The 22,530-nt window shown below is 40.8% G+C and overlaps 2 protein-coding genes across 2 annotated transcripts; one reads left to right on the top strand and one right to left on the bottom strand.

Annotated features, from left to right (window-relative positions):
• Nucleotides 1-656: 656 nt before the first annotated feature.
• prom2 (prominin 2) lies at nt 657-12,876 on the top strand. The gene is made up of 24 exons (XM_063491520.1): nt 657-787; nt 1,631-1,942; nt 3,045-3,109; nt 3,474-3,679; nt 3,851-3,971; nt 4,410-4,473; nt 4,599-4,688; nt 6,415-6,611; nt 7,059-7,133; nt 7,685-7,748; nt 7,858-8,014; nt 8,101-8,253; nt 8,333-8,456; nt 8,660-8,748; nt 9,413-9,497; nt 9,634-9,777; nt 9,872-9,940; nt 10,027-10,119; nt 10,237-10,290; nt 10,421-10,501; nt 11,483-11,551; nt 11,666-11,755; nt 11,898-12,010; nt 12,117-12,876. The coding sequence occupies exons 2-24, from the start codon at nt 1,708-1,710 to the stop codon at nt 12,163-12,165; spliced, it is 2,487 nt and encodes an 828-aa protein (XP_063347590.1). The 5' UTR covers nt 657-787; nt 1,631-1,707; the 3' UTR covers nt 12,166-12,876.
• Nucleotides 12,877-16,793: 3,917 nt separating this feature from the next.
• LOC134640122 (BLOC-2 complex member HPS6) lies at nt 16,794-22,323 on the bottom strand. Its single transcript, XM_063491732.1, has one exon. The coding sequence runs from the start codon at nt 22,026-22,028 to the stop codon at nt 19,233-19,235; it is 2,796 nt and encodes a 931-aa protein (XP_063347802.1). The 5' UTR covers nt 22,029-22,323; the 3' UTR covers nt 16,794-19,232.
• Between the last annotated feature and the right edge of the window lie 207 nt (nt 22,324-22,530).

The raw sequence follows: 22,530 nt of genomic DNA, 5'->3' as shown, positions 1-22,530 counted from the left end.
CTTGTGCAACTGTAAGTAGTTTGTTGTCAAGTGTTGCTGGGTCTGTGTAAAAATTGTCCCGTCTTGACTTGTAACCAACTGAAGACACAGTATCTTTTGACCAAAGTGAAAGTAATTTTTCAGCTGCTGCCAATAATATGCTCGATGTTGAAATATTTTGGAGAATTTCTTGGCAGGCTTTAGTCATTTTTCTTTCTCTTCCCAAGCGTGTCCTTTCCATCTTCTCCTACATGTTTGGGCTGTGTCCTTGCCTCCGTTGAAGCCACACCTTGCGGTTCATATTGCAGATGTGAACTGATTCAATTGGGAGTGAACTGCGTGGCCAACGATGACCTTCTGTGATAAATCATTTCCGAATTTCAACACGTTTTCTTGGAAATGATTTTGTTTTTTTGTTTAGTTTTTCGCCTCTCTAGGATGTAAAACCATGCCACAAATTTAACTACAACTATACATGTTAAGAAAACATTTCCAAAACAAACAAGCTTGACATCCCTTAAATGCATTTGAGAATACAGGAAACAAAATTAGTAAAATCTCTTGTTTACCCCTCTTATGACTCCTCCTTCCCCCTGACACACCACGCGTCGACCCTCCCTTTATCCCTCCTTCAATCTATTTTTTTCCTCCCTCTCTTCTCAGTGCCAGTCTCTGCAAGTCAGCACACAGTCCACTTGATAACAAGACTGGAGCATATCACATTTCTTTTGTGGGACTGGAGAGTCTCCTATTGATTCACCAGAGATTAGAGCAGCTCCACGGTCCTTCAACGCTCAAGCCAAGAAAGGTATGTTTTCCGAATGACAAGATCTAAATGATCTCTCTTTGTCTTCTGCTGCCACACTCGGCTTCTCTTTGCGCTTCTGTTACTTCATGATTTTTACTCTCTTCACTCTGAAAACACTTTGTTCACATTCTTACCTCAGCTGCTGTTTAGACGTGGAGGACATGCTAAAACTCTTCCCAGTTGAGTGTCAGTATGTAAGGCAAATATCAGCAGACTGATAAAAGTGACGCATTTTAGAACGGGAAAAGAGAACTTTGTATTATCATGATAATATAATTTGCTTAAAAGAGCTCCACCTTCACAAACATTACAGTCATATTCAAGTGTTGCATGTGAGTTTCATGCATTGAAAATTGTTTTTATTCCGCTTATTCCTTTTTACTGTCTCCTGCTATGAATGACAAACATGGTTTAGGGTTAAACAGCGAGGATACAGGTATGTGAGTCACATACCTATTTGTGTGTTTACACTATAAACATAGCAGGGACCTATTCCATGAAAGTATTCAGGCTTCATCTAATTTTTACCAACTTTTCCTGTGATTATGAAGGTCACTCCTTTGGGTCACAATTGAGTGTCTCTCGATAAGTATAGAATAACACAGAAGCCTAAAGGGCACTGTTCTTATCAGAGACCTACATGCGCTGTATTCAGATTTCCCATTTTACAAAATGCCAGCAGTGTTTTTTTGTTTTCCCATTTCCTGGCTGTAACAAACTGTTCTGTTGTCTTTTTGTCTGTGTGACTCAGTCTGTGGCTTTATGCGTCTCTTCTTCAGTCTCTAATTTTTCTGCCTTGTGCGGATGCACCATATTTTATCAGTTTCATTGTGTTGTTTTCAGATGCTTCAAGGAAGAGCTTGCGCCATGAGTTGAACTCTCTGTGGACCTGCCTTCTCTGACTGCTTTCACCTGCAAACATGGGGTTATACGGGAACATGAGGAACTTGTGCGGAGTAGTAGGAGTGGTGTTGCTCGGGCTAAGCCTGACCCAGCCTGTTCTTTCTCAGACTAGCTGTAAAGCAGATGTGGCCCCACAGAATTTTACCCAGCCTCACTACCACGATACAGCCAAAAATAATTCAAAAACAGGCTTTATGTCAGCCATAGTCCAGTCCTTTCTCTACACAGTTCAGCCAAACGCCTTTCCTTCAGGTCAGTATCATCACCGACCCTTACTGCCTTACTTCTTCTTCATGTAGCAACATGTCGAGCTACACACGCACAGAGCAGACAGGAAATATTCAAATCACAATAAAATCCTTTGGCTTTCATGTTCTGCATGTGGCAAAATTTCCCTGTTTGGTTAAAGGTGAGACACTATTACCCTGCACTCCTGCTCTGTGCTACGAAGAAACTAGACAAAAACATGACGGAATTGGTTAATCAGTAAGAAGTTAATGGGCATTCTTGCATTTTGCAGAGTGAATATTTAACCTTTATGTGCTCTGTTGTTTGTAGGGTCCCGTATCCTGGCTCAGACGTGTGTGTGTCACATCTATTGTCTGTTCCAATTGCTCCATAAACCTGTGTAATAGGTTCTATGTAGTATTGATTTATGAAAAGAAGGCACGTTTACACAAAGCCTGCCTTTCACCAGTTCAGACTCAATTTAAAAGCGACGATTGTCAGTATTAGTATTAGATATGGTTTATTTAGTAGATTTCGCACAATGACCACTTTAATCATTTATAAAGAGTCCGCTGATTTTTCCATCTTCATGAGGTCACCAGGGCTTAAACAAACAGCGTTTCATAAAAAAAAAATAATATAATGTTATGATAAGGATAAAATGCTGAACAGGGTTCTTACTTAGGAAAAAACGATTAAGCCAGTGGTTATCAGTTGGCAAATGTTTTATAAAAAAAATGCAAATTCATTTCAACACACTAAAGGACATTTAACATTTATCTGGTCTCCTGATCGACATGTGTTCTCAGTCACCTGTGCCTGTTGTTGTCCCTGTCAGACATTAAATGATAGGTTTTGTATCGTTGTTTTTGAGTTGTGTGTGCTTAAAAAAAATCTAATGTTTCCTGAAAGCTAGCCTGGTTTCCTGGTCACCGCAAGATGCAAGGTGTCAGGTTTCCACTTTTACAATGAGAAAGAATAAACGCTTGTGCAGAGCGAAAGACATATTGTCCTTCTAGCCTTTGTACAAATTATGTGAATGACTAGGACAGAAACCAGCAGCATAGATTTGTATCGACCACTCCTGTACTTAAAAAAAAATTGTTTCTCTTTAATTTCTTTCCAGATTTGGTGGTCACGGTAGTCAAAGAGTTCCAACATGGGCTGCCAAATCAAGAAACCATCAAAGAAGTAAGTCAGTGTACATGATTTCCACATATTTTACTGTAAACAGGAACTTTGTGCTAATAATAATGGAAAAGGCCACACCGTCATTAGAGCTCTGACGGCTGTTATATGAGACTGTCTCAAAAAAATCCCTTTGTGTTTTGTTCCAGTCCATTAAATGTACTAAAGCTCTTTGATCCACTTGATTGTGGACTGTCACCACAGTAAAGTAAATCCACAGTGTACTGATGTCTCACAGGTATTTGACGTCACAGCTGGCCACAAAGAACTGCTGCAGTTCTGCCGTCTTGGCTTTGAAACTGATATTTGTGACACCTTAACGCTAATACATATCATTTGTATGTGTGTGGGCATGTTACGTGTTCAGATCCTGGTGCATGAAGTGGGTTTCTTGGTGTGTATAGCCATCGGGATCCTGTACATCGTCCTCATGCCCATAGTTGGATTCTTCCTGGCCTGCTGCCGCTGCTGTGGCAACTGCGGTGGGAAGATGTACCAGAAGCAGTCATCCTCCATTCACTGCTGCAGGAAAACGCTCTACTGGTGTGCATTCGCCACCACCATCATTATCTTGTGAGTGTGTGTAGGCTGCTCTTGGGAGTTTTTGACCAGCGTAATGATGATGTGTTATCTGAAATTAGCAGTGAAGACAGCTTGAATGCACACGGCTCACTGCATCGCTCAGATCAACAATACGTTGGTGACATGAATTTAATTGTGTTTGTGTCTGTATATCTTTTGCAGAGCTGGGAACGTCTGCATGTTCAGAAGTAACGAAGCCCTCAAAGTGAGCGTGGACAAGGGTCCAGTGGAGCTGATAAACTCTATTGAAAATATCAACACCTTCCTCACCATTGTGCCTCAGGCAAGAGAACATTTCGGAAATGTGGAAATACATTGACAGCACTGTGACAGCATTTATTGGTACCGGCTGACTAACTGCTCTTGAACTTTATTCCTAACCGTAAACTGTTTTGTTAGTTCCTGTTACGGATTATTCACAGTAAGTGCTGCTCTCCTGCAATCAGTCTGCAGCTTTTGTGTGAGATGCAAACAGACCTCAATTTTGAAGTCAGTCCACTGATTAAATACCGGCTCTGTTTTCCACATTGTCAATATACTTATCTGAAGTTACAAGAGACTGGGAAAAGGTTGGATGGAAAATGGGGCTGTTTGTTGTTCGTCACTTGCAAAAGCTGCTATGTATGATCAGCCAATGTAATCAGTCATCTCTGTTTGTTGTGTTGTGAACCATATCTTAAGTACACAGTTTGAAATAGATCGTTTTTTACTCCATTTCCAGCAAATTAACAGTGTTGTGGACGAGAGCTACAAAACTGTGGATGAGGTTAAAAAAAACCTGCAAGGTAAGAAAAAGGAACTAACAATGAAAGAGCAGAGGAACAACTATTGTACAACCAAACTGCTGCAATACATTTCCCACCCTGGTCACATGTTTAACCATTTCGAAACATTTTTTTCTATGTCTTAGACATCGGAATCCAGTTGGGATCAGCGATCCAGAGTAAATTCAACGGTACCCTGCACAGAGCGTTGCGCGCCGTTAAACTTCTGGATCAAGGTATGAGCCATATCTGCATGCTGAGTCCTGCATCAGCGTGATAATGAAAGTTCATATGTACATACCTGTCATGAGATTGGCAATAACAAAGCCACCCCCACCAAAAAACACAGTGTACAGTTTACTGTAAATGCTTTTCACCTTGACATCCCTTTTATCTAGTTTTCCCCTAAACCTTTGCATTTGCTTTATTTACTTATTTAGCTTTTTTAGTTTCTTTTTTTAAGCTAAGAAAAAAACAGACACAGAAGTACAGAAATAATAGTGCAAGTGCAATGCTTTGACTAGCTAAAAGAATTATGTTACATATAAGGTTGCTATAGTGAACCAAAACTAAACTAAAAACTAAAACTAGCTGTGAAGCTTTTAAAAGGTTTTTATTGTAATACTTGTATTGATTTTCCTAAAGCTTAACCCTGACACTTGCCCCTCATAGAGTAATAATTCAAAAGATTATAGCTAACACCGAAACTAATAAAATATGAGAAAAATGCCCTGGAAACTAACTGACACTAAAGAAAGTGAAAAACAAAAATTCAAAAGGAAATCAAAATAAAAACTAATTAGAAACACAAAAGTATAATAATGGTTACATACTGATTTACAGGCTGACATTTTGAAACTTGGACAGTCACAAGGGAGCCACAGCCAAAAGCATACCCTGCATACAATTAAAAAAATATCTGTCCTATTAACTCTAAATTGGTTGAACAAAAAAAATATCAAATATTGTGTGAGACTTCTCACATTTTTACAAGGAATTAGGAAACTGGAAAGTTTTCTCATATGATTTCACACAATCTCACTTCTTTTTGAAACGAGAAACATCGCCCCCTGCTGGCCATTAGAATTCTGGCTCAAGGCACTTCCTTATTAACTTCACTTTTTAGACTCAGAGATTATAGGTTAAAAGCTGTGAATTTCCCAATCATACTGCTTTCTAACCCTCATATGAACTCTAATGATCTGCTGACAGTTTGGGTTCAAAAAGCATCAAAACTAGTAAATAATCATATTTGGGACACAGTGTACAGTATATAATAGTGTCTGGAGTGTTCCTCAGTCAGCTTATTCTTTGTTAGAAACCTTTATAGTTTATCTAAAGCATCTACATCAAAATCTCTTGTGGCTTTCAACAAGCAGCAGTGGTGAAGGGTTATCCTATAAAGCTGAAACCTAAGCTGTGGAAATTCCGGTTCTCAGCAGCTTATTTTATCAGACTCTTTGTATTAAAAACATTTCCAGGATGTCAGCTCAGAGACACGGAGGCTCTGAATAGTATAAGGAACCTAGATGTGTTTGTTTATTAATCTATAATTGTTTAATTTTAGCATATTTGTCTAGACACAGGAATATTCTCTTTTAAGGATCCACCTTTTCACTATGGGAATTTCAGCATTTCTTTTTAGCAAAAGTAGCTGAATCATTTGTTGACACACTTCTTTACAGAGCACATCTACTCTTAAAGTAACAGAGAGAAGGCTTAGTGCAGGATTGTAAAAAGAGGGCGGGTAAACAAATGTTCCTGTTGTTCATTGTCTTGGCTTTTGTGAGAATTTCCTATGAATTTTAGCTTCTTATATAGCTTTTAAATTCAAAGGAAGGTAGCAGGGACACCCCCCCACCCCCCCCCCCCCCATATAAAAACAGCCTTAGATGAATATTTATGTAGTTTATAAACACACACAGAGAGACTAATATTTGTGTATTTGATTCATTCGAGCAGAGATTCAAAACACCAGCCGTCAACTGAAGACGTTGAACTCTTCTTTGGTCCAGCTGCAGTCCAGTGCAGACCGCGTCCAGGCCAATATCACTGCTGTGAAAAACAGCATCAATCAGACTTTATCCGATTCAAGATGCCAGGACTGTACCACACTAAGCCAAGTACTACAGTCACTAACAGTGGATACCACCATTGATGTAAGTACAGAGTTTGTGTTAACAAGATGACTCATTCCTGTTTTGTTGTTTCTTTCTGAATGGATGAATTGGTTCTGAATGACAAAGGCAAAAAAAGAAAAAGAAAAAAGAAACAGCTTCTGAATGTCATTCAAGGAAAACATGAGTCAGGTTCGACTGATTTACAGACAAAGAATCAGCCCTGTTTGTGGGTTTTATAATATATTATCATGAAGAACCAGGAGGAATCATTTTATGCAATCAAACACTGTCTGATGTCGGCTGAGACAATGTGGCATATGATCATTTATGACTTTGTCTGAACAGCTGATCTGTCCTCTGTCCATCTGCTCCATGACACAAATGTTGGTTTTGCTGCAGTTTGCTGCCACCTTGTGTTAGTTTGAGGTCCGACATGTTGTTGCTGATAAAACAGGTTGTTTGTTTGTTTCTCATTGTTCTCTCTAGACTCGCGGCTTGAGCGAGTTTCAGTCCGCAGTGGATAAAGCCAACCAAGCTAATCTCACATCCCAAATCAACAAGGTGAGTGACATTTGCAGACAGAACAGCCTCAGAGAACACATCTGTTTTTTCTCATGAGAAATGTTGGTGTTCCCAGCACACTGTCTCTGGCTCTCATAGAAACAGGTATTGTCTGGTCTTTGAAGGCTCACAAGGGAGTCTTGAAACAGTGAAATAGGATAAAGGGGCCTTCAGATGCATTGTTATGCCTATTATTTCCTATGGTTTGCGCCATGCAATGAAAGACTTGCTGTTGCATTGAGCAAAGGGCAGTGCTGGGGTGCTGTGATGATGTACATTTGCGTGACCAATAGAAACAAAAATTTGGGGCATTTGCTCAGCTGAGTGTTTCATATATTGTGCACAAAAGGAAAAGAAGCCAGAGGGTGCCTTTATACAGACAATAGATCTTCACATGCAAGCACATGCAAAGACTGTAGTTATGAGGATTTTGTTCTGATATAGTATTGAAGATAGACTTTTTCACTGAAAGAAAGGCAAATTCAATATTCATATTATTTTTAATGGATGCATATTATCAATATATTTAAACTATTTACATGATAACTCAGGTGGAGGAGTATTTCAAAAACATCCCCCAGACGGTGACCAATGAAACCAACAATATAGTTCAAAGTGAGTAAATTCTGCAGCTGTTGTAACAAACTTTCTGAACTAACTTCATTTTCTAAATATGTGTACTGCATGTGTTTGTGTGCGTTACTGAGCTTGTGTGTTTCATTAGGCAGCATCAAACAGCTGGACAGCATAAAAACACAAATCAGTCAGTTTAAAAATGACTTCCCTTTATCTGCGCTGACGGAGATGTCTGGGACACTGAACAAGACACAAACTGACATCCAGAAGGTCTTGCCACAAATCAACAACGCCGAGTTTATCAGGTAAGAACCCCGGAAGTGCAAACTTGCTGTGTGATCAGTGGCAGAAATATCCACAACTCAGTCATCGTGTGTGCATACTTCTTCAGATGGAGCGTGTGTGTGACCCTATGCTGTGTGGTCCTTCTGGTTGTGGTGTGCAACGTCCTGGGTTTGGTCCTGGGCCCTCTGGGTCTGAAACCAAAAGAAGACCCTATGAAGCGCTCCTGCACAGCGAACTGTGGAGGCATCTTCCTCATGATGTGAGTACTGGCTTTGAATGCTGGTTTCATGCCCAGAGGCCTGGTTCTTCTCTGACGTCTGACCTGGATGTATTTGCAGGAGTGCAGGTTTCAGCTTCCTCTTCTCCTGGCTGTTCATGATTGCAGTGCTGATACTTTTCTTGGTGGGTGGAAATGTTTACTCACTGGTCTGCCGATCTTGGAACAATGGACAACTGCTAAAGGTAGTGATATACACTCACACATGTACCTACAGATACATGTACACTGACATGGGCCTATCTATCTATCTATCTATCTATCTATCTATCTATCTATCTATCTATCTATCTATCTATCTATCTATCTATCTATCTATCTATCTATCTATCTATCTATCTATCTATCTATCTACATACATACATATGCTCTTCTCTTCTGTTCACAGTCAGTTGATAGTTCTGGCTTGATTCCATTGCCGCAAATAGCTTCGTCTTCAGGAATGAAACTCAACATCAGTATCTCTGATATCTATAGGTATGTAATGCCAGATATACATGTTCCATGTAGTTTTTAAAAAATGCTTAAGCAATAGAGTTAAAAAAAAACATTATGAAATGATTGGAGTCAGTAAAAACTGCAAACTGTGGATCTTGAGAAAAACTTTGGGATGTATGAATAATGCACAATAAGCAAAATTTTGAAATACAGTAAATTTCCTTCTAATGTCATAATATCAGAGTTAGAGTCTGTGCACTTAAAATCACAGACTACATAAGAGCCTTATGACAGTGAGTCAGTGACACTAATGTTATTGATGCTGTTCTAAAAAGTACTCAGCTCCTACTCCAGAAAATGTGAGGTATCAGAAAATAATCTGTTCCAGTCGTAATAGCACCGTGACTCAAAATGGGAAACTGTGTGTTAAAATGGGCGTAATTCATGAAAACTTAAGGCACAATAGTTTTTAAAACCCTGTGGCGCTTCAATCACATATTGACCATTTTATTTAAAATCCACAGTAGTTGTGCACAGAGTCAAAATAATGTGTCGTTGGCAGTACTACACATTTAGCCCGGTCCCTCAAACATATCTATCTGTTTAGGAAAATGAATTCAAATGTGCTTCTTTAAAACTTTCATTCTGATTAGCAACTGTATGAAAAAGTTACACTTGATGCATTTGTTTTTTTTTTTTTCAGAAACTGTGAGGAAAACCAGGCTCTGTGGACAGCACTCAATTTGTCCCAAATCATAGACCTTGGCAACCTGCTAAATGTGTCAAAAGTGAGCTTCCTTGCCACCCTTTCAAACAAATGAAAACAACCCTATGTGAATTAAGCATACCAGATTGTTTTCTCATGCTGACTGGATCAAAATGATGAAATACATACATTTTTTCTCTCTCCCTGGTCACCCGCAGTACACGGGAAGTGTCCAACAGGACTTTGAGAAAACAAATATCTCTCTGCCCTCGGTCACTTTTCTGAGCGATGACATTAAAAACCAATTGCAAGATATCTCCACTGAAGCTAAAAATTTTGATTTCACTGCTATCATGCAGCAGGTAGGCCTTTTGTTGTGTGGATCATTAACTGTCATTAGATGATTGCGTGTGTACATGTTAAAGTAATCCGGCACTTATTACTTATCTCCCTCAGATGAACGCCATTTCCAGCATCAATCTGAATACAACAGCAGATGAGCTTGATATTTTAGCTAATAATCAAGTGAGTGGAATCTTTTACACTTTACTACAAACTAATGTGACTTCAATTTATGTGCTAATCAAACCAACCTTCTGGCCTGTTTGTAGCCTGATCCTAATATTACACAACAACTCAGCAATGAGGCTAATATTGTCAGGATGATCCAGGTTGACATAGACACAAATATCAAGCCACAGCTGGTAAGTTCTGTCCTTCCTTCCTTTCTTTCTCACTTTATCTCCTTATTCTGGGAGTTGTTTTATTCTTTTGTTGGTTATCGGAATTTAAAAAGAGAAATCGACTGCTTTTGCCCATAGACAAATGTGAATTCAAGCCTCAAGGGCCTTCAAACCACTACAGACAAAGTCAGTGTGAGTATGCCCTGAGCAGTCAAACGCAGAACTCATTCTCTCTATTTTTTCATTCTCATCCTCTTATTTGTTTTAAATGTATTTTTCATGTATTTATTTTTTCTCATGCTTGCCTTTCTGGCTCTTTCAGGGAACGGTGGGGGAGGTGCTGAGCAATGTGCAAGCAGCACAAGACTTTCTCAACACAAATGCAACTCAGATTGTAAAGAATGTGAGTAGAGGCACGAGTCACATGAGCGGGAAGAAAAGTGCTCCATGTGGTCGGTCAGTTATTTAGCCACTGGCAACAGGGGGGAGAAGGTGCAGTGAGTATTGATGTGCTGCTTGTAGTGGAAGCAATGTGCTTACTAGTTCCACAACCAGGGTTAGGGTGGACATAGCACCTCGTTGCCTTGAAGATTATTTCTAAGCGCCGTCTTTTGTCATGTGAAAGTTGTCTTAGGAGCCTTAAAAACAAAAACGTTTGCCTTCACTGTGTCATAGAAGAAGGTTTAAAACAATGGCCCAAACTAAACCTGGAGAAAACACATTTGCTTCCTACCTGAGTGCCACAAGAAAGTGGAACAAACAGACCCACTCTGCATTAAATCCATCAACTTTAATCATCCTCCACTTATATCTCAGTGTCGTTAATCATCGACACTGCCCTTCAGTTTAAGAGATAAGGCTGACACTGTTATAATTATCATGTATTATCTGTAAATATCAGCTGACTTCCTTAAACTGCCTGTCGCAGTCAGTTTAAAGTCTGCTCTTCTGCACTGAGGACAAAAACTGAAGAAAAAAAACCTGTTCAGGGCTATTTCCATCACAGTATGATACATATTTGATGATCTCATAAGTATTTACGGGAGCAGGACTGACTGTAAATCAGTGTTATACTATGTTATTTTCAAAACTGTATCAGGAAATAGTGGATGTTCATCAAACTTAACCTCTAATTATTTAATGTAATATGTTAAGCACGTTAAATTGACTAAATTGAATAAAATGCACTGTTTACACCTTTACACGCGTCATACGTCATCATAATCCTAATGCAGTAATATATGGTCATCTTCAGAGCTTTTAAAAGGATTTTGTTTGCTGAGATAATTTGGCATTTTGGCATTTCACTGATTCCTCATCACCTGTCAGTGTAAAGAAGGGAGAAAACACGAGGAATTGACCCCATTTTTTTGTGCCCACCTAGGAAAGCAAAACATTTCTGGACTGTCAGCTGCATTACTTCATTGCTTACACTGACTGGGCCAAACTCATGGTAAAGTCTAACTCAATCTTTGCCTGTACTTGTTGAAATAAATGCCCTGTGCTTGTACAGGTGCCGGAGCTTACCTTTTCTAGTGTTAGTAATCTGTATGCAATCTTCCCTCAGATCATGCAGCAGGTGGGCCGCTGTGGGCCGGTGGCAGGAGCTTTAGACTCTGTTGATGTCATTGTCTGCGCATACATGGTGGAATCTCTGGTGAGGATCACATCTTCCACCTAGCAAAATACACCCTGAAGAGGAATATAAATTTAACATAAATAGCTAAACTTTCATTTGCTGTTTTTGTTTATATTTGTATGAAGCCTGCATGGTCTTAAGCTGTCTGTTCTCTCTTCAGAATGCCTTCTGGTTCAGTTTGGGATGGTGCATAATGTTCTTCATCCCCGGCATCATCTTTTCTATCAAGTTGGCCAAATACTACAGGAGAATGAAGGAATCAGATTTCTTTGAGTAAGAAAAAAAAAAGCTATGAAAATGCATGGGTCAAAATGACGTGACAGATTAATTTAATGGCGGTTGTATGCGTCTGACTTTGACTCTTCATGTCTCTTTTCAGAAACCACATTACCGTGAACCACATCCCGCGGGCTAAGATGAAACAGTGAGAAAGATGCCATTCTCGCAGAGCTGCTTTAAAAGACTGCAGATGCAAACATTGCTTTGCTTTACAAACTAAAAACATATGGTGCACTCCGGCACAGATGTGGCATATTGTCACTCTGATGAAAAGTCTGAAAAAGGTTACATACTTTAAAAAAAATCCAGTTTTTACCACAAGGTGGAAACTCAAAAGCAACTTATGAAATGTCCTACACTGCATATACAATAATGTTTCACACGACATCTTTAAAATAACTCAGGGGTACACAGGGCATAAGGGAAGCTGCAGGGATTGTTTTTATCATAGAAAATTTAAAGTCCTGTATTACAATTAGAGTTTTTATATGTTTTTCAAGTTTTTATACAGGTTTCATATGCATTTCATATGTGAACAGAGCTGCTTTATACATTTGCATGAATGCTGGTGTGCCGTTTGCTCAATGAATGTGACTCTAACGTGTGCCTAATCATTTCTAACTCAGTTATTAATTGTAACTGAACTAATGCTGAAAATTAAAACCACAACACTTATTTTTTTGCTAACTACACAGAACCACTACATTTTTGTTTTGTTAGCATTATGTTGCTGTAAACTGATTTTGAGAGATGTTTTGAATTTGTGCTGATTTATAGATAGATGTAGATTTATGGATTTGTAATCGATACTGTTGCTACACAGCACTTTATATCATCTGTTCTTCTCAAACACGATTAAACCATAGGTAATATTTCTATAAACTGCTAGTTTAACAAGTTTTCTTTTCTTTTCTTTTTTTTACTGGTCTTTATGTTTATGCTGACTTATTTGACTCTCTTCACAAACAGTTAAAAAACAAACAACAGATGATATGATCTGATCATATTTACACAGACCCACTGATTATATAGCATTATGGATTATTTAGGTTGATGACTGGTGTGTCTTGTGACCATTTGCAGACATCTACTCACTCGTGTGACACAGGATGGATTACCATTAGTGAAACTGGTTTTAATTTCCTGAAAACTAAAATGCTATGGTTTAACTTTCATTTGAAGATGTTAGAAACTGCTCGATTGAGGCTTTTTTTAAGAACAGGAAGTTTTTTTGGCACCTGGACTGAGGTTTAGGGGAGTGAAACAGTGTGACTGCAATGAAGTAACACCAAGCAACAGGAAATATTACAGCAACACTGTATGGGTGTCAAACTTAGTTCATCTAAAGGGCATGTGGAAAATGAGAATATTGGCCCCTTCCTGTTTTCTTTCTTCTTTTTTCTTTGCATATTTGCCACACTTATATGTTTCAGATCAAACAAAATCTAATATTAACCAAAAATAACTGGAGTAAATAGAAAATGCAGTTATAAACGAGGATTTCATTCATTAGGGGAAAGAAGCTATTCAAACCTGCCTGGCCTTGTGTAAAAAACTTAAATGCCTCTCATGTGAAATCACAGATTGACTGTCATTAACCACATTTTTTTGGAAGCTAAGTGCAATGTCACTAACTATAATCACAAAGTAAAAAGGCTAAATGATATACAAAATGTAACACATGACGCTGAGATATAAAAAAAAACAGCTGAGAAACAAAGTCCTTGACATGTATCGATCTTGAAAGAATTACAAACCTGTTTCCAAGACTTTGGGAATCCAGGAAGTCACAGTGTGTTCCCAAATGGAGAAAACTTGGAATAGTGGTGAACCTTGCCAGGAGTGTCCGGCCTTCCAAAATTACTTCAAAAGCTTATTGGCAACTCATCCAGGAGGTCACGAAAGAACTCAGAGCAGCATCTAAACAACTGCAGGCCTCAGTTTAACATGAAGGTACATCTCACATTTGCCGAAAACATCCTGATTATCCTCAAGACTTTTGTAACAAAATATCCTGTGGACTGATGAGAAAAGGTGAATTTTGGAAGGCTTCAGTTCTGTTCCATGAGAAGTAAGGAATCATCTGCAGATACTGCAAATGCTTGATTGTAGTTATTCGTGCCAAGATGTTAAGTTTAGGGGGCAATGACTTTTTCACACAGGGACAGTTAGGTTTGGATAACCATTTCCCTTAATTGTGTAAAATGTTTAATGTCAAAAATGGATGATTATGCACCCCCCCCCCCCCCCCCCCCCCAAAAAAAAAAAAAAAAAAACACAAAGAGGGAAAATACTTTTTTCACAGCACTGTTAAATCAATTTCAAACTTTAACCTTGAATTAAAAGAAACAAATGCTTGTGCAGCTGCATACCTCTTTTAGTATAGATATTTTCTGACGCATTCCCGTCTTTAGCGCCTTATGTCTGCTATACATGAATTCAAATATGAAAATGATGATGCAAATCATGTTCTCTGAGAACCAGGAATTGGTTAATGGCAGATACACAGACCTTTGTCTCCTTCTACCCAGGGTTTCATCCACAAACTTGTTAGCTTGCAGGTGCTGTTGAAGCCTTACACGGAAGCCTAATTTGAAATGGTAAAGGGATGGGTTTTGAATTTGCAAGCCTTATAGTCAAAACCATCCATCCTCTTCTGCTTATCAAATTCATGGTCGCAGGTGGTGTGGTATCCCAGCTACCACACCCTACACAGGTCACCACTCTCTCAAAGGGCTAACACAGACATTTCATTACATGAAAACTTAGGACATAAAAACTGTAGGTTTACAATACCTAAAGGCAGTGAAAACAAAACAACACCCATTACCTGTAGGCCTGTGAGAACAAAAAGGTTTTAAGTCTGGTTTTGAACGTATGCACAGATGTAACTGATCTCAGATCAGCAGGCAGACAGCTCCACAGTAACTGAAAGCACGCTCAGCAGACTGAGATGCGAAGTGAGAACAGTTACAAGATCTGAACCTGATGACCCGAGAGGTCTTAAAGGTGATTCTATATTGCACTGAGAGCCAGTGAAATGCCTTCAATACTGAGGTAATGTGGTCAGGTTTCCATGTACCTGTAAGGATTCTGGCTGCTGCATTTTGAATAAGCTGAAGATGTCCTACTGATGATTTGAGTCCTGCAAATAGAGCGTTGCTATAATTTCACCTTCTTGATATGAACAAATGGACCAATATCTCTAAATTGGTTTATGAAAAGTGGCATCACTGTCCAGAATGATGGACGCTAAGGTTCCTGACTTGCTCACTGTGTTTCAGAGATAAGGATGATAAATATGAACATTTTTTTCACTGCTCAAACTTTCAAATAATGAAATCAGTGTACAGGTTATAACTAAAAACTAAGAGCTCAGCATTTACACTCACTCCAGTTTCTAGGTCTCTGCGCTATGTCAAAGTGGATAGCTACCTTTATCACCTGCTAAAAGGTTTGAAAATGATCAAAAACATTTTACTCCCTGCGTACTTCTGATTGTGAAATGTTTTAAAATGTGCTCTAATGTGGCCATCCCTCTACTGATGCATTCACTTTAGTTGCTCTGCAGGATGCAGTCAGCTGCTCAAAGGCAAGCAAAGGACAGAACAGCAGGGAGAGCCTGCCAGCATCTGTTTAGATGAATTATAGTTTACAGGATGCCATCTATAATTAGAACAAGTGAATCGATGGCATTACAGCACTGGCACCTTGTAATAAGAGACGGTGGAGTCAGCAAAAATCAATTAGATGAAAAAAAGTGACACAAAGTGAAGGAGAAAGACAGGAGGAGGGAAATAATTGGCCGAGGGATGGTAGGTATCATATTATGCAGGCTTCTGCACCTCCCTCTCCACTGTTTTGACTCCTATTACCCTCTGCATCTTTAGCACTTTTTTTTTACCTTCACATCCTCATGCGGAAACCACCTATTTGCTGTGAGGGACACACATGCACTCTGCGTCCTCCCTTTGCTTTTTGCAAGCACTGTAAATGGTTTGTCTCTATTCAGAATGCTTAAACGGAACAAACATTCCTCTTGCAGGCCTTGAATGTGGAAATATTTCAGCATATTTACACACCTAAATACTTCCTCTGTACCACACACACACATGTGCAGCTGTAAGTGGATTTGCCATGGACGAAAAGGGATACGGTGAAACTCTGTAATGGGGCAGTGGATCAAATGAATGATCAAATAACTGTGTGTACACCGTCTGTTTTTCAGGCTGGGTTAAACTGTAAATACAGGTAAAAAAACAAACAAAAAAAACAACCAAAAACATGTAAGGACATACTGGTCTTGACATTTCAATTGTCTGTTGTGTAGCTAACTTGCAAAGCAGCGTCTCACAAGATCACAAGACCATATGGCATGTTGAGTTAACTCTGCACAAGAGTAAAAGGAATATGCCAACAGATCTAGACAAACCAGAACTACTTTAATCACTATATTGCACTATATGGCAGGCAGATACCAATGACATGTTTTGGAAAGTGCATTAAAATGACCTGACAGACACACAAATTGTTAACCGCCTGCTGTCTATCACTTCCCTATTCATCACGGAGCTCTGTAGCAGTATGGCTTAATCTAAAACAAAACAACAAATCAAAACTTTTACAAGATACCAAAGTGCAATCAAAACTCCAACGTCAACAACACTGCACGTTACAAGCGGCACGTCTCGCGAGGCTCTTAAAAGAAACCGTATTATTAAAATGCAAATGAGCAGGAAATTACACATAAAACTCTGGACGGCAAATTCATGTTTTATCTTCAGTTTAATAGCATACAGCATCTTTTCATAAATACTTACACATTCTTCAACAAATACTGCCTAAAAATTAGCATCACCAAAAGTACAAAGTTGTCACGTGGATGTGAAATTTTGTTAAGCAAGTGCAGGAGGAGCCAACAGCAACCTGAAGCAAAGGTTAAGGCGAGTGAATATTAACATCAGAAACAGTCGTGACGTTAGGCTCAGTGGCCTCTATGGGGAAGTCAGGGAGTTCCCAGTGAATCTGAGACGAGTCGAAACACATCTGTTAGATGAGCTGTGCACGCTTTAACACGTCTGTTGGGTGTGCAGAGCCTGGAATGACTGTCGCTAGATTAAATGGACTTGAGAAAGAAATCAGGAAGCTGTTAGGGGTTAGGGGCAGTCGCCCTTTCGCCCCAAGAGCTGATTAAAGTTTAAAAATGTGTATGTCTGAATACCTAAGACATGTCTGACTTTCTCAAAACCTCACACAAACAGGACCTTGGTTTATCATTTTAGTAGTCTTCCAAAGATTGGTACATAATAAATAAGCAGAAGAGTGAAATATTATGGACAGAGACTTAACTTTGACTATAACAAGCTTAATAGGCTGCTCCAACAGAAGGCACTAAGCACAACAGGAACACAAATACACCCTTGTTTATGGCACTTAATCAGAAAAAACCCTAAAGCACAGGCACAACCAATACTGACTGTTGTCATATAAAAGTGCAGCTGGTGACAGAGCATAACCAGCAGTGGCAATAAGACCGAGGGGCTATCATCTCTAATAACATTACCCTCACCGGGTTCATAAAGGAGGACATGCATGACCTTATGCAAGCAGCAGGGTGCCTGTGTGAGTCACAATCTGTCCCACAAGCACTTGAATTTTAACAGAATTACTGCTAAAATTGAATTTAAAGTTGAACTGTGAGTCGCTTTTACTGGCTACTCTGGTATGTCCAAGGAGTCGGCTGAGAGGGAACAGAGGAGACAAGATGGAGCCTAGAGTGACCCAAAAAAAACAGATGACAGGAATGGAAAATGGAAGCAAAAGAAAGTCACGTAGATTGTTTTGGTTTACAGATATTACACTATTTGAGTCACTTAAAACCAAACAGAAGCCATCAGCATAAATGTGAAATTAAAAACCAGTAAAAGAAGCCCTGACCTCCTTCCTTCTTCCCTGCTCTGCCAAACCATACCTAGCTTAAAACAACCCACAAAGGTCAGCTTGTCTGAATTCAGACTATTAGATTACTCACTGCATAAACGCACTTGAGCAAGTAAAAGGAAGCTATACTCGGCTATAATTAGCCAAGCTGTATTTTTAAAAAAGGGAACACACCTTTATATAAAACCCAACAACAGGAGTTAGTGGCTTTTGTTTTTGCTGTTCTGATATAATACAAGAACATCCGCATTCAGGACTTAATCAGTGCGAAGCTGAGAGCAGGGTGGAGCATAAAGGCAGAGGCAGATGCCATTTTGGCTCAGGAATAACCGGCTCTGTTTCACTGAGCACTTACATACTATATTGTGTTAACACCGCTACTTTTTGATAGGATTCCTATACAGGTTAAAGTTACGCAATGCAAGAACATTCTCATCGACGTGCAGTTAAGGCTGAAAAGATAAATAACACTGTAGATACAGTTTATACACAGAAAGAGCAGGGATGCACCGATCCGACTTTTCTTTCTTTGAGATATCTGCAGATACAGAGTATCGACGATAAATTATTAAGCTGCACTTGTCACGCAGAGGATTCATTTACTTATATGTAAAGTAACATGAAGCAAATAAACACCTCAGTTACTGAAATGAGACATAAAAACAGGGACTCTTGCCATTCAGGAAACTAAGCTGAATAAACATAAATATATGAAAAAAAATAAGTATTTTAATATTGTATACAACTAATTTATGTGCAGCTGTTTCATTTCAGCTTCACGTCTAAGTCTCCACTGCATTTTCTCTCCTCTGCTCGTGTGGTGAAGGAGACAGACAGGCCAAGTGAAGATGACGTTAACCGTATTGACCGCAATAAGCAAAATGTTCATGCGCACAGAAATAAACTGAGATATACACTGATCTGAAATCTTTGCCGCAGATGCCCGATCCAGCCTTTTGTGTCAGTTAATGGTCCGGTGTATCGGATCTGTGCATCCCCATTTAAACACTTAAATTTACCTGCAGTTATTACACTGGTAGGATCTTCAGTAGTCATTTAATATTTTCTAGTAGTCACATTTCAACAGTTTAAAAACAAAACAAAACAAGAAATACAATCAAATACGATACTACCTGCATTACAGTGATAGTACCTGTAACATTCTGATATTATTCTGTTTTATAATATGATTGTCATCACACTCTGATTTACGCTTTGGTCAGATTATGTGTTGAAGGGAGTATAAAGACAGTTTTTGTTCTTCATTCATTCTTCTTCAGACTGTGTTAGCAGTTAGAGCCACCCTCTGCCTTTGAATAGCTGTTTGTGTGCAGGTCTGCTGTTCAGGGGTTTCTGCAAGAAGAGCTGGGGTGATGTTGTTGCACAGATCAGAGTCTGCACTAGGGTCTGTGACACTGCCGCCCTGCTCAGTGGGCTGGCGAGGCAGTGCAGGAGGGGGGAAAGACGGTGACTGGAGGATGTCCACGTAGCGCTGGCTAGGCTTGGTCTCCCTCTGCAACACTTTTCTCAGCAGTGGTTTCAATAGTCCTACAGTCAACTGAGTGCTGTGGGGGTCTGTGAAAGGAGCAGGAGTAGAAGAGGTTGAACTGGATGCCAGGAAAGAAGAGGAGTGGGAGGGAGTGTTGGGAGAGGGGAGGTTTTTCAGGACCAAGTTCAGAATGGTGGTGACGGTGAAATCCTCGGGGCAAAGTGTCCACAGCAAGTCCAGGTAGGGATCCAGGTCTCTGTGATGGGCCACCTCGCACAACAAAATAGTGAAAATCTCCTTGTTGAGCAGCGGACTCTGTTTACAGCACTTCTGGGCCACCTGGGTGACCCGATACCACTGCTTCTTGCTCATGAGGATCCGCAGAGCCTGTAGGATTGCGTTGGGTCGCCCACTCACCAGCAGCAGCTCCACCTCTAGGTCCTGCTGCTGGTCTCTGTCTGGGTTTAAGCTGGACAGAAGGCACAGTGCTCGTTTATATAGTGGCACGTTGCTTTCATTGCAGTCCCCTCCTCTCCCACTGGAAAAACTCCAAGAGGAAGCCGCCAGGCCCAGACCCAACCCTGTCGAGCCCTGCTCCTTCTGGGCGAGCTCGAGGAATCTGGGCAGCCAGCTGGGCTGGAAATGAAAAACTGACCTGCAGAGGAGCTCAAATACAGGCAAGGCAGCTGAGGAAGTGGAGCTTGTAGATTTTGCTTTACAGTTTGTAAAGTAATCAACCTTAAGGCTGTGATTGTGTTTTGGTCCCCCATTGGTTAATGACAGGGAGGCTACAGGGCTGGATGACAGACCAGCACTGAGAACAGTTTTCCACATATCAGGGGGAGCTCTGCTGGACAGAAATCCCTCACCGTTGTAGTGTAGCTGCAGAGCAGACTGCACCGCCTTCCAACCCTCGGAGGGAAAGATGCTGAAGATGGAGTTGAGGTACAGCAGAGCCTCTTTATCCAGCTCAGGAGACGACAGAAGCCTCAAGACTTCTTTCTCAACTAGACTCTCACACACTGCCTCCACCTCTTTAACACTACCCCTCACTAAAGTCCCCTTCACTTCCTCCAGTGAAACCAGAGCCTTGAGCTCGGCCTCAAGAGAACCCATTAGTTTGTCTTGCCCTGTGATACATCCACCTCCTCCATTCTGGGACAGCTGTGCTCCCTTTTGCTTGAAGCCTGCGCTGAGGTAGCTGAAGAGGATGGAGGCTAAAGAGATGGGAGCCTGGAATCTCCCCCCTTTCTTCAGCGAGTCCACGGTGAGCGGGGTGCTGCTCAGGCTCCTCTGCTGGTAGTATTTACAGGCCTCTTCAAAAACAGCTTCTACCAGGAGGGCTCCAGGATGAATACTCTCCACTGTACTGAAACCCGGAGACTTTATTCTGAAGCTGCAGTCTCTGGAGTCTGTCCCCCTGCTCACCACTACAAAAAGTCCAGTTTCTGAGAGCAGGTGAGGTGTACACATATCTGCCCTGTTTGTATATAATAATGCTTCACTCATCAGCACAATCTTTTCCAGCTCTCTGCCACAGTTCAAGTCTATCAGATGCAGGTTTTGCCCCATAATTAGTGCCAGGGTGTCCTCATACATACCAAGGTTAGTGTGAGTGTTGTAATTTACCAAACAGTTGTCTTCTAGTTTGTATACTTGCCGCAGGACCCCGTCTTTCTGCAGGAGACAGAGCCAGCCTGTGCTGAGCAGCAGGAGGAGGCCTCCACAGGCTGTGGGTGAGAAGCTGCAGATCTCAGGTGGTTCAAGAGGAGACAAATATCCTAAGCAATCGATTACCAGCTTCATAAAGTCAGACTCTTTAGCTGAAAGCTTTTTAAGGGGGGTGTTTTTACATGTGGTGCTGACTGTAAAGGAGTCATAGCGAGGGGACCAGGAGAGGAAGAATTTGGAGATGTTCAACAGCGGCTTCGACTTCAAGTCAGGAAGAAGGTGCACATATTCCCCTGAGCTGACCACAGTAAAGTCAGGATTATTGTGGAGGGCGATTTTCACCCCTCCCAAGCTGACAGCCGTCTCGTTCACCTCAAAGTCACGTCTGCAAACACAGTATCTTAACTTATTCCTTGTGGCGCTGAGGACAGGGGAGCTTTCTGACGGCGGCCGCTCCTCGCACCAGATGATAAGATTAGAGCAAGCACAGACAGATACCACTTTAGCCCGGGGACTGTTGCACAACTGTGATGTCTGCAAGAGATGCCAGCCAGACTTGCACTCCTGGAATTTCCAAAACTCAACTTTCCCACTTTCATAAACCACTGCCACTACTGCTGCACCGCTGCTGCTGCCGCCGTGATGCTCCAGATAGAAAATATCCACAATGGGCACGTTTACGCACAAATCCAGTTTCTTCTGGTTAGGAGCCAGCTGGGGTCTTTCATACTTGTCAAAAGTCACAAGACTGACCTTAGGCTTGCGGAGGACGACATGGATGTGACGTCCATCTGGGCTCATGCGAACACTGTTTATCTGCTCGTTGTTATTCAGACTGAGTATCTCTGTCAGCTCTTTACCATGAGAAAAGTCCCCGAAATCTGACAGCTGCTTCAACACCAACCCCGCCATATTTCTCCGTTTCCACACCGAGCAGCTGCCCGTAAATACTTTGCCACAGCGTATTAACTAGCCTGCTAGCTTCTGTGGCACATAATCGGGGTCCAGAGTAGCTAACTGAATGGCATCCCGTTAATCTTCATCCTCAAGGTCCGTGCGTGAACAGACGTCCTTCGACAGCCGTCGCCCCCGGTAACGCCATGTCTATCGACGACAATGACGGCAAACAGTTCGCTAAAACTGACCTCTGAGTAAGTTTTAATCGAGAGAGGCGCTCTACTCATTCCACTGCTATGCTAGCGCTCCCCTGACATCACGGGATTGTTAATTTCCGGATACTCGGACAGTTTTGCATAAGAGGAGGAGCCACGGCTGCAAAGATCGTGAGCGAGCAAAAGCGATACATATAGTACAAGAAATGGTGAGGAGATCCGGTACATACGTTTGGAAACTCTTCTTTAATATTACTGACAGCACTTAATTTAACTTATTAGAATGTGTTGAATGTGAAAGC

This window comes from Pelmatolapia mariae, linkage group LG13 (genome assembly GCF_036321145.2).
Source record: "Pelmatolapia mariae isolate MD_Pm_ZW linkage group LG13, Pm_UMD_F_2, whole genome shotgun sequence".
In the NCBI taxonomy this organism is placed as follows: Eukaryota; Metazoa; Chordata; class Actinopteri; order Cichliformes; family Cichlidae; genus Pelmatolapia; species Pelmatolapia mariae.
Note: the sequence above shows the minus strand (reverse complement) of the source record. Positions and strands in the feature narration are given on the sequence as shown.

What these genes read in the sequence shown, in the direction of transcription:
- prom2 (XM_063491520.1), top strand. Translation starts at nt 1,708, where the DNA reads ATGGGGTTATACGGGAACATGAGGAACTTGTGCGGAGTAGTAGGAGTG. An exon ending in CAGTGGATACCACCATTGAT is followed by an intron (nt 6,612 to 7,058) that starts GTAAGTACAGAG and finishes TGTTCTCTCTAG; the next exon opens with ACTCGCGGCTTGAGCGAGTT. An exon ending in CATACATGGTGGAATCTCTG is followed by an intron (nt 11,756 to 11,897) that starts GTGAGGATCACA and finishes TTCTCTCTTCAG; the next exon opens with AATGCCTTCTGGTTCAGTTT.
- LOC134640122 (XM_063491732.1), bottom strand. Translation starts at nt 22,028, where the DNA reads ATGGCGGGGTTGGTGTTGAAGCAGCTGTCAGATTTCGGGGACTTTTCT.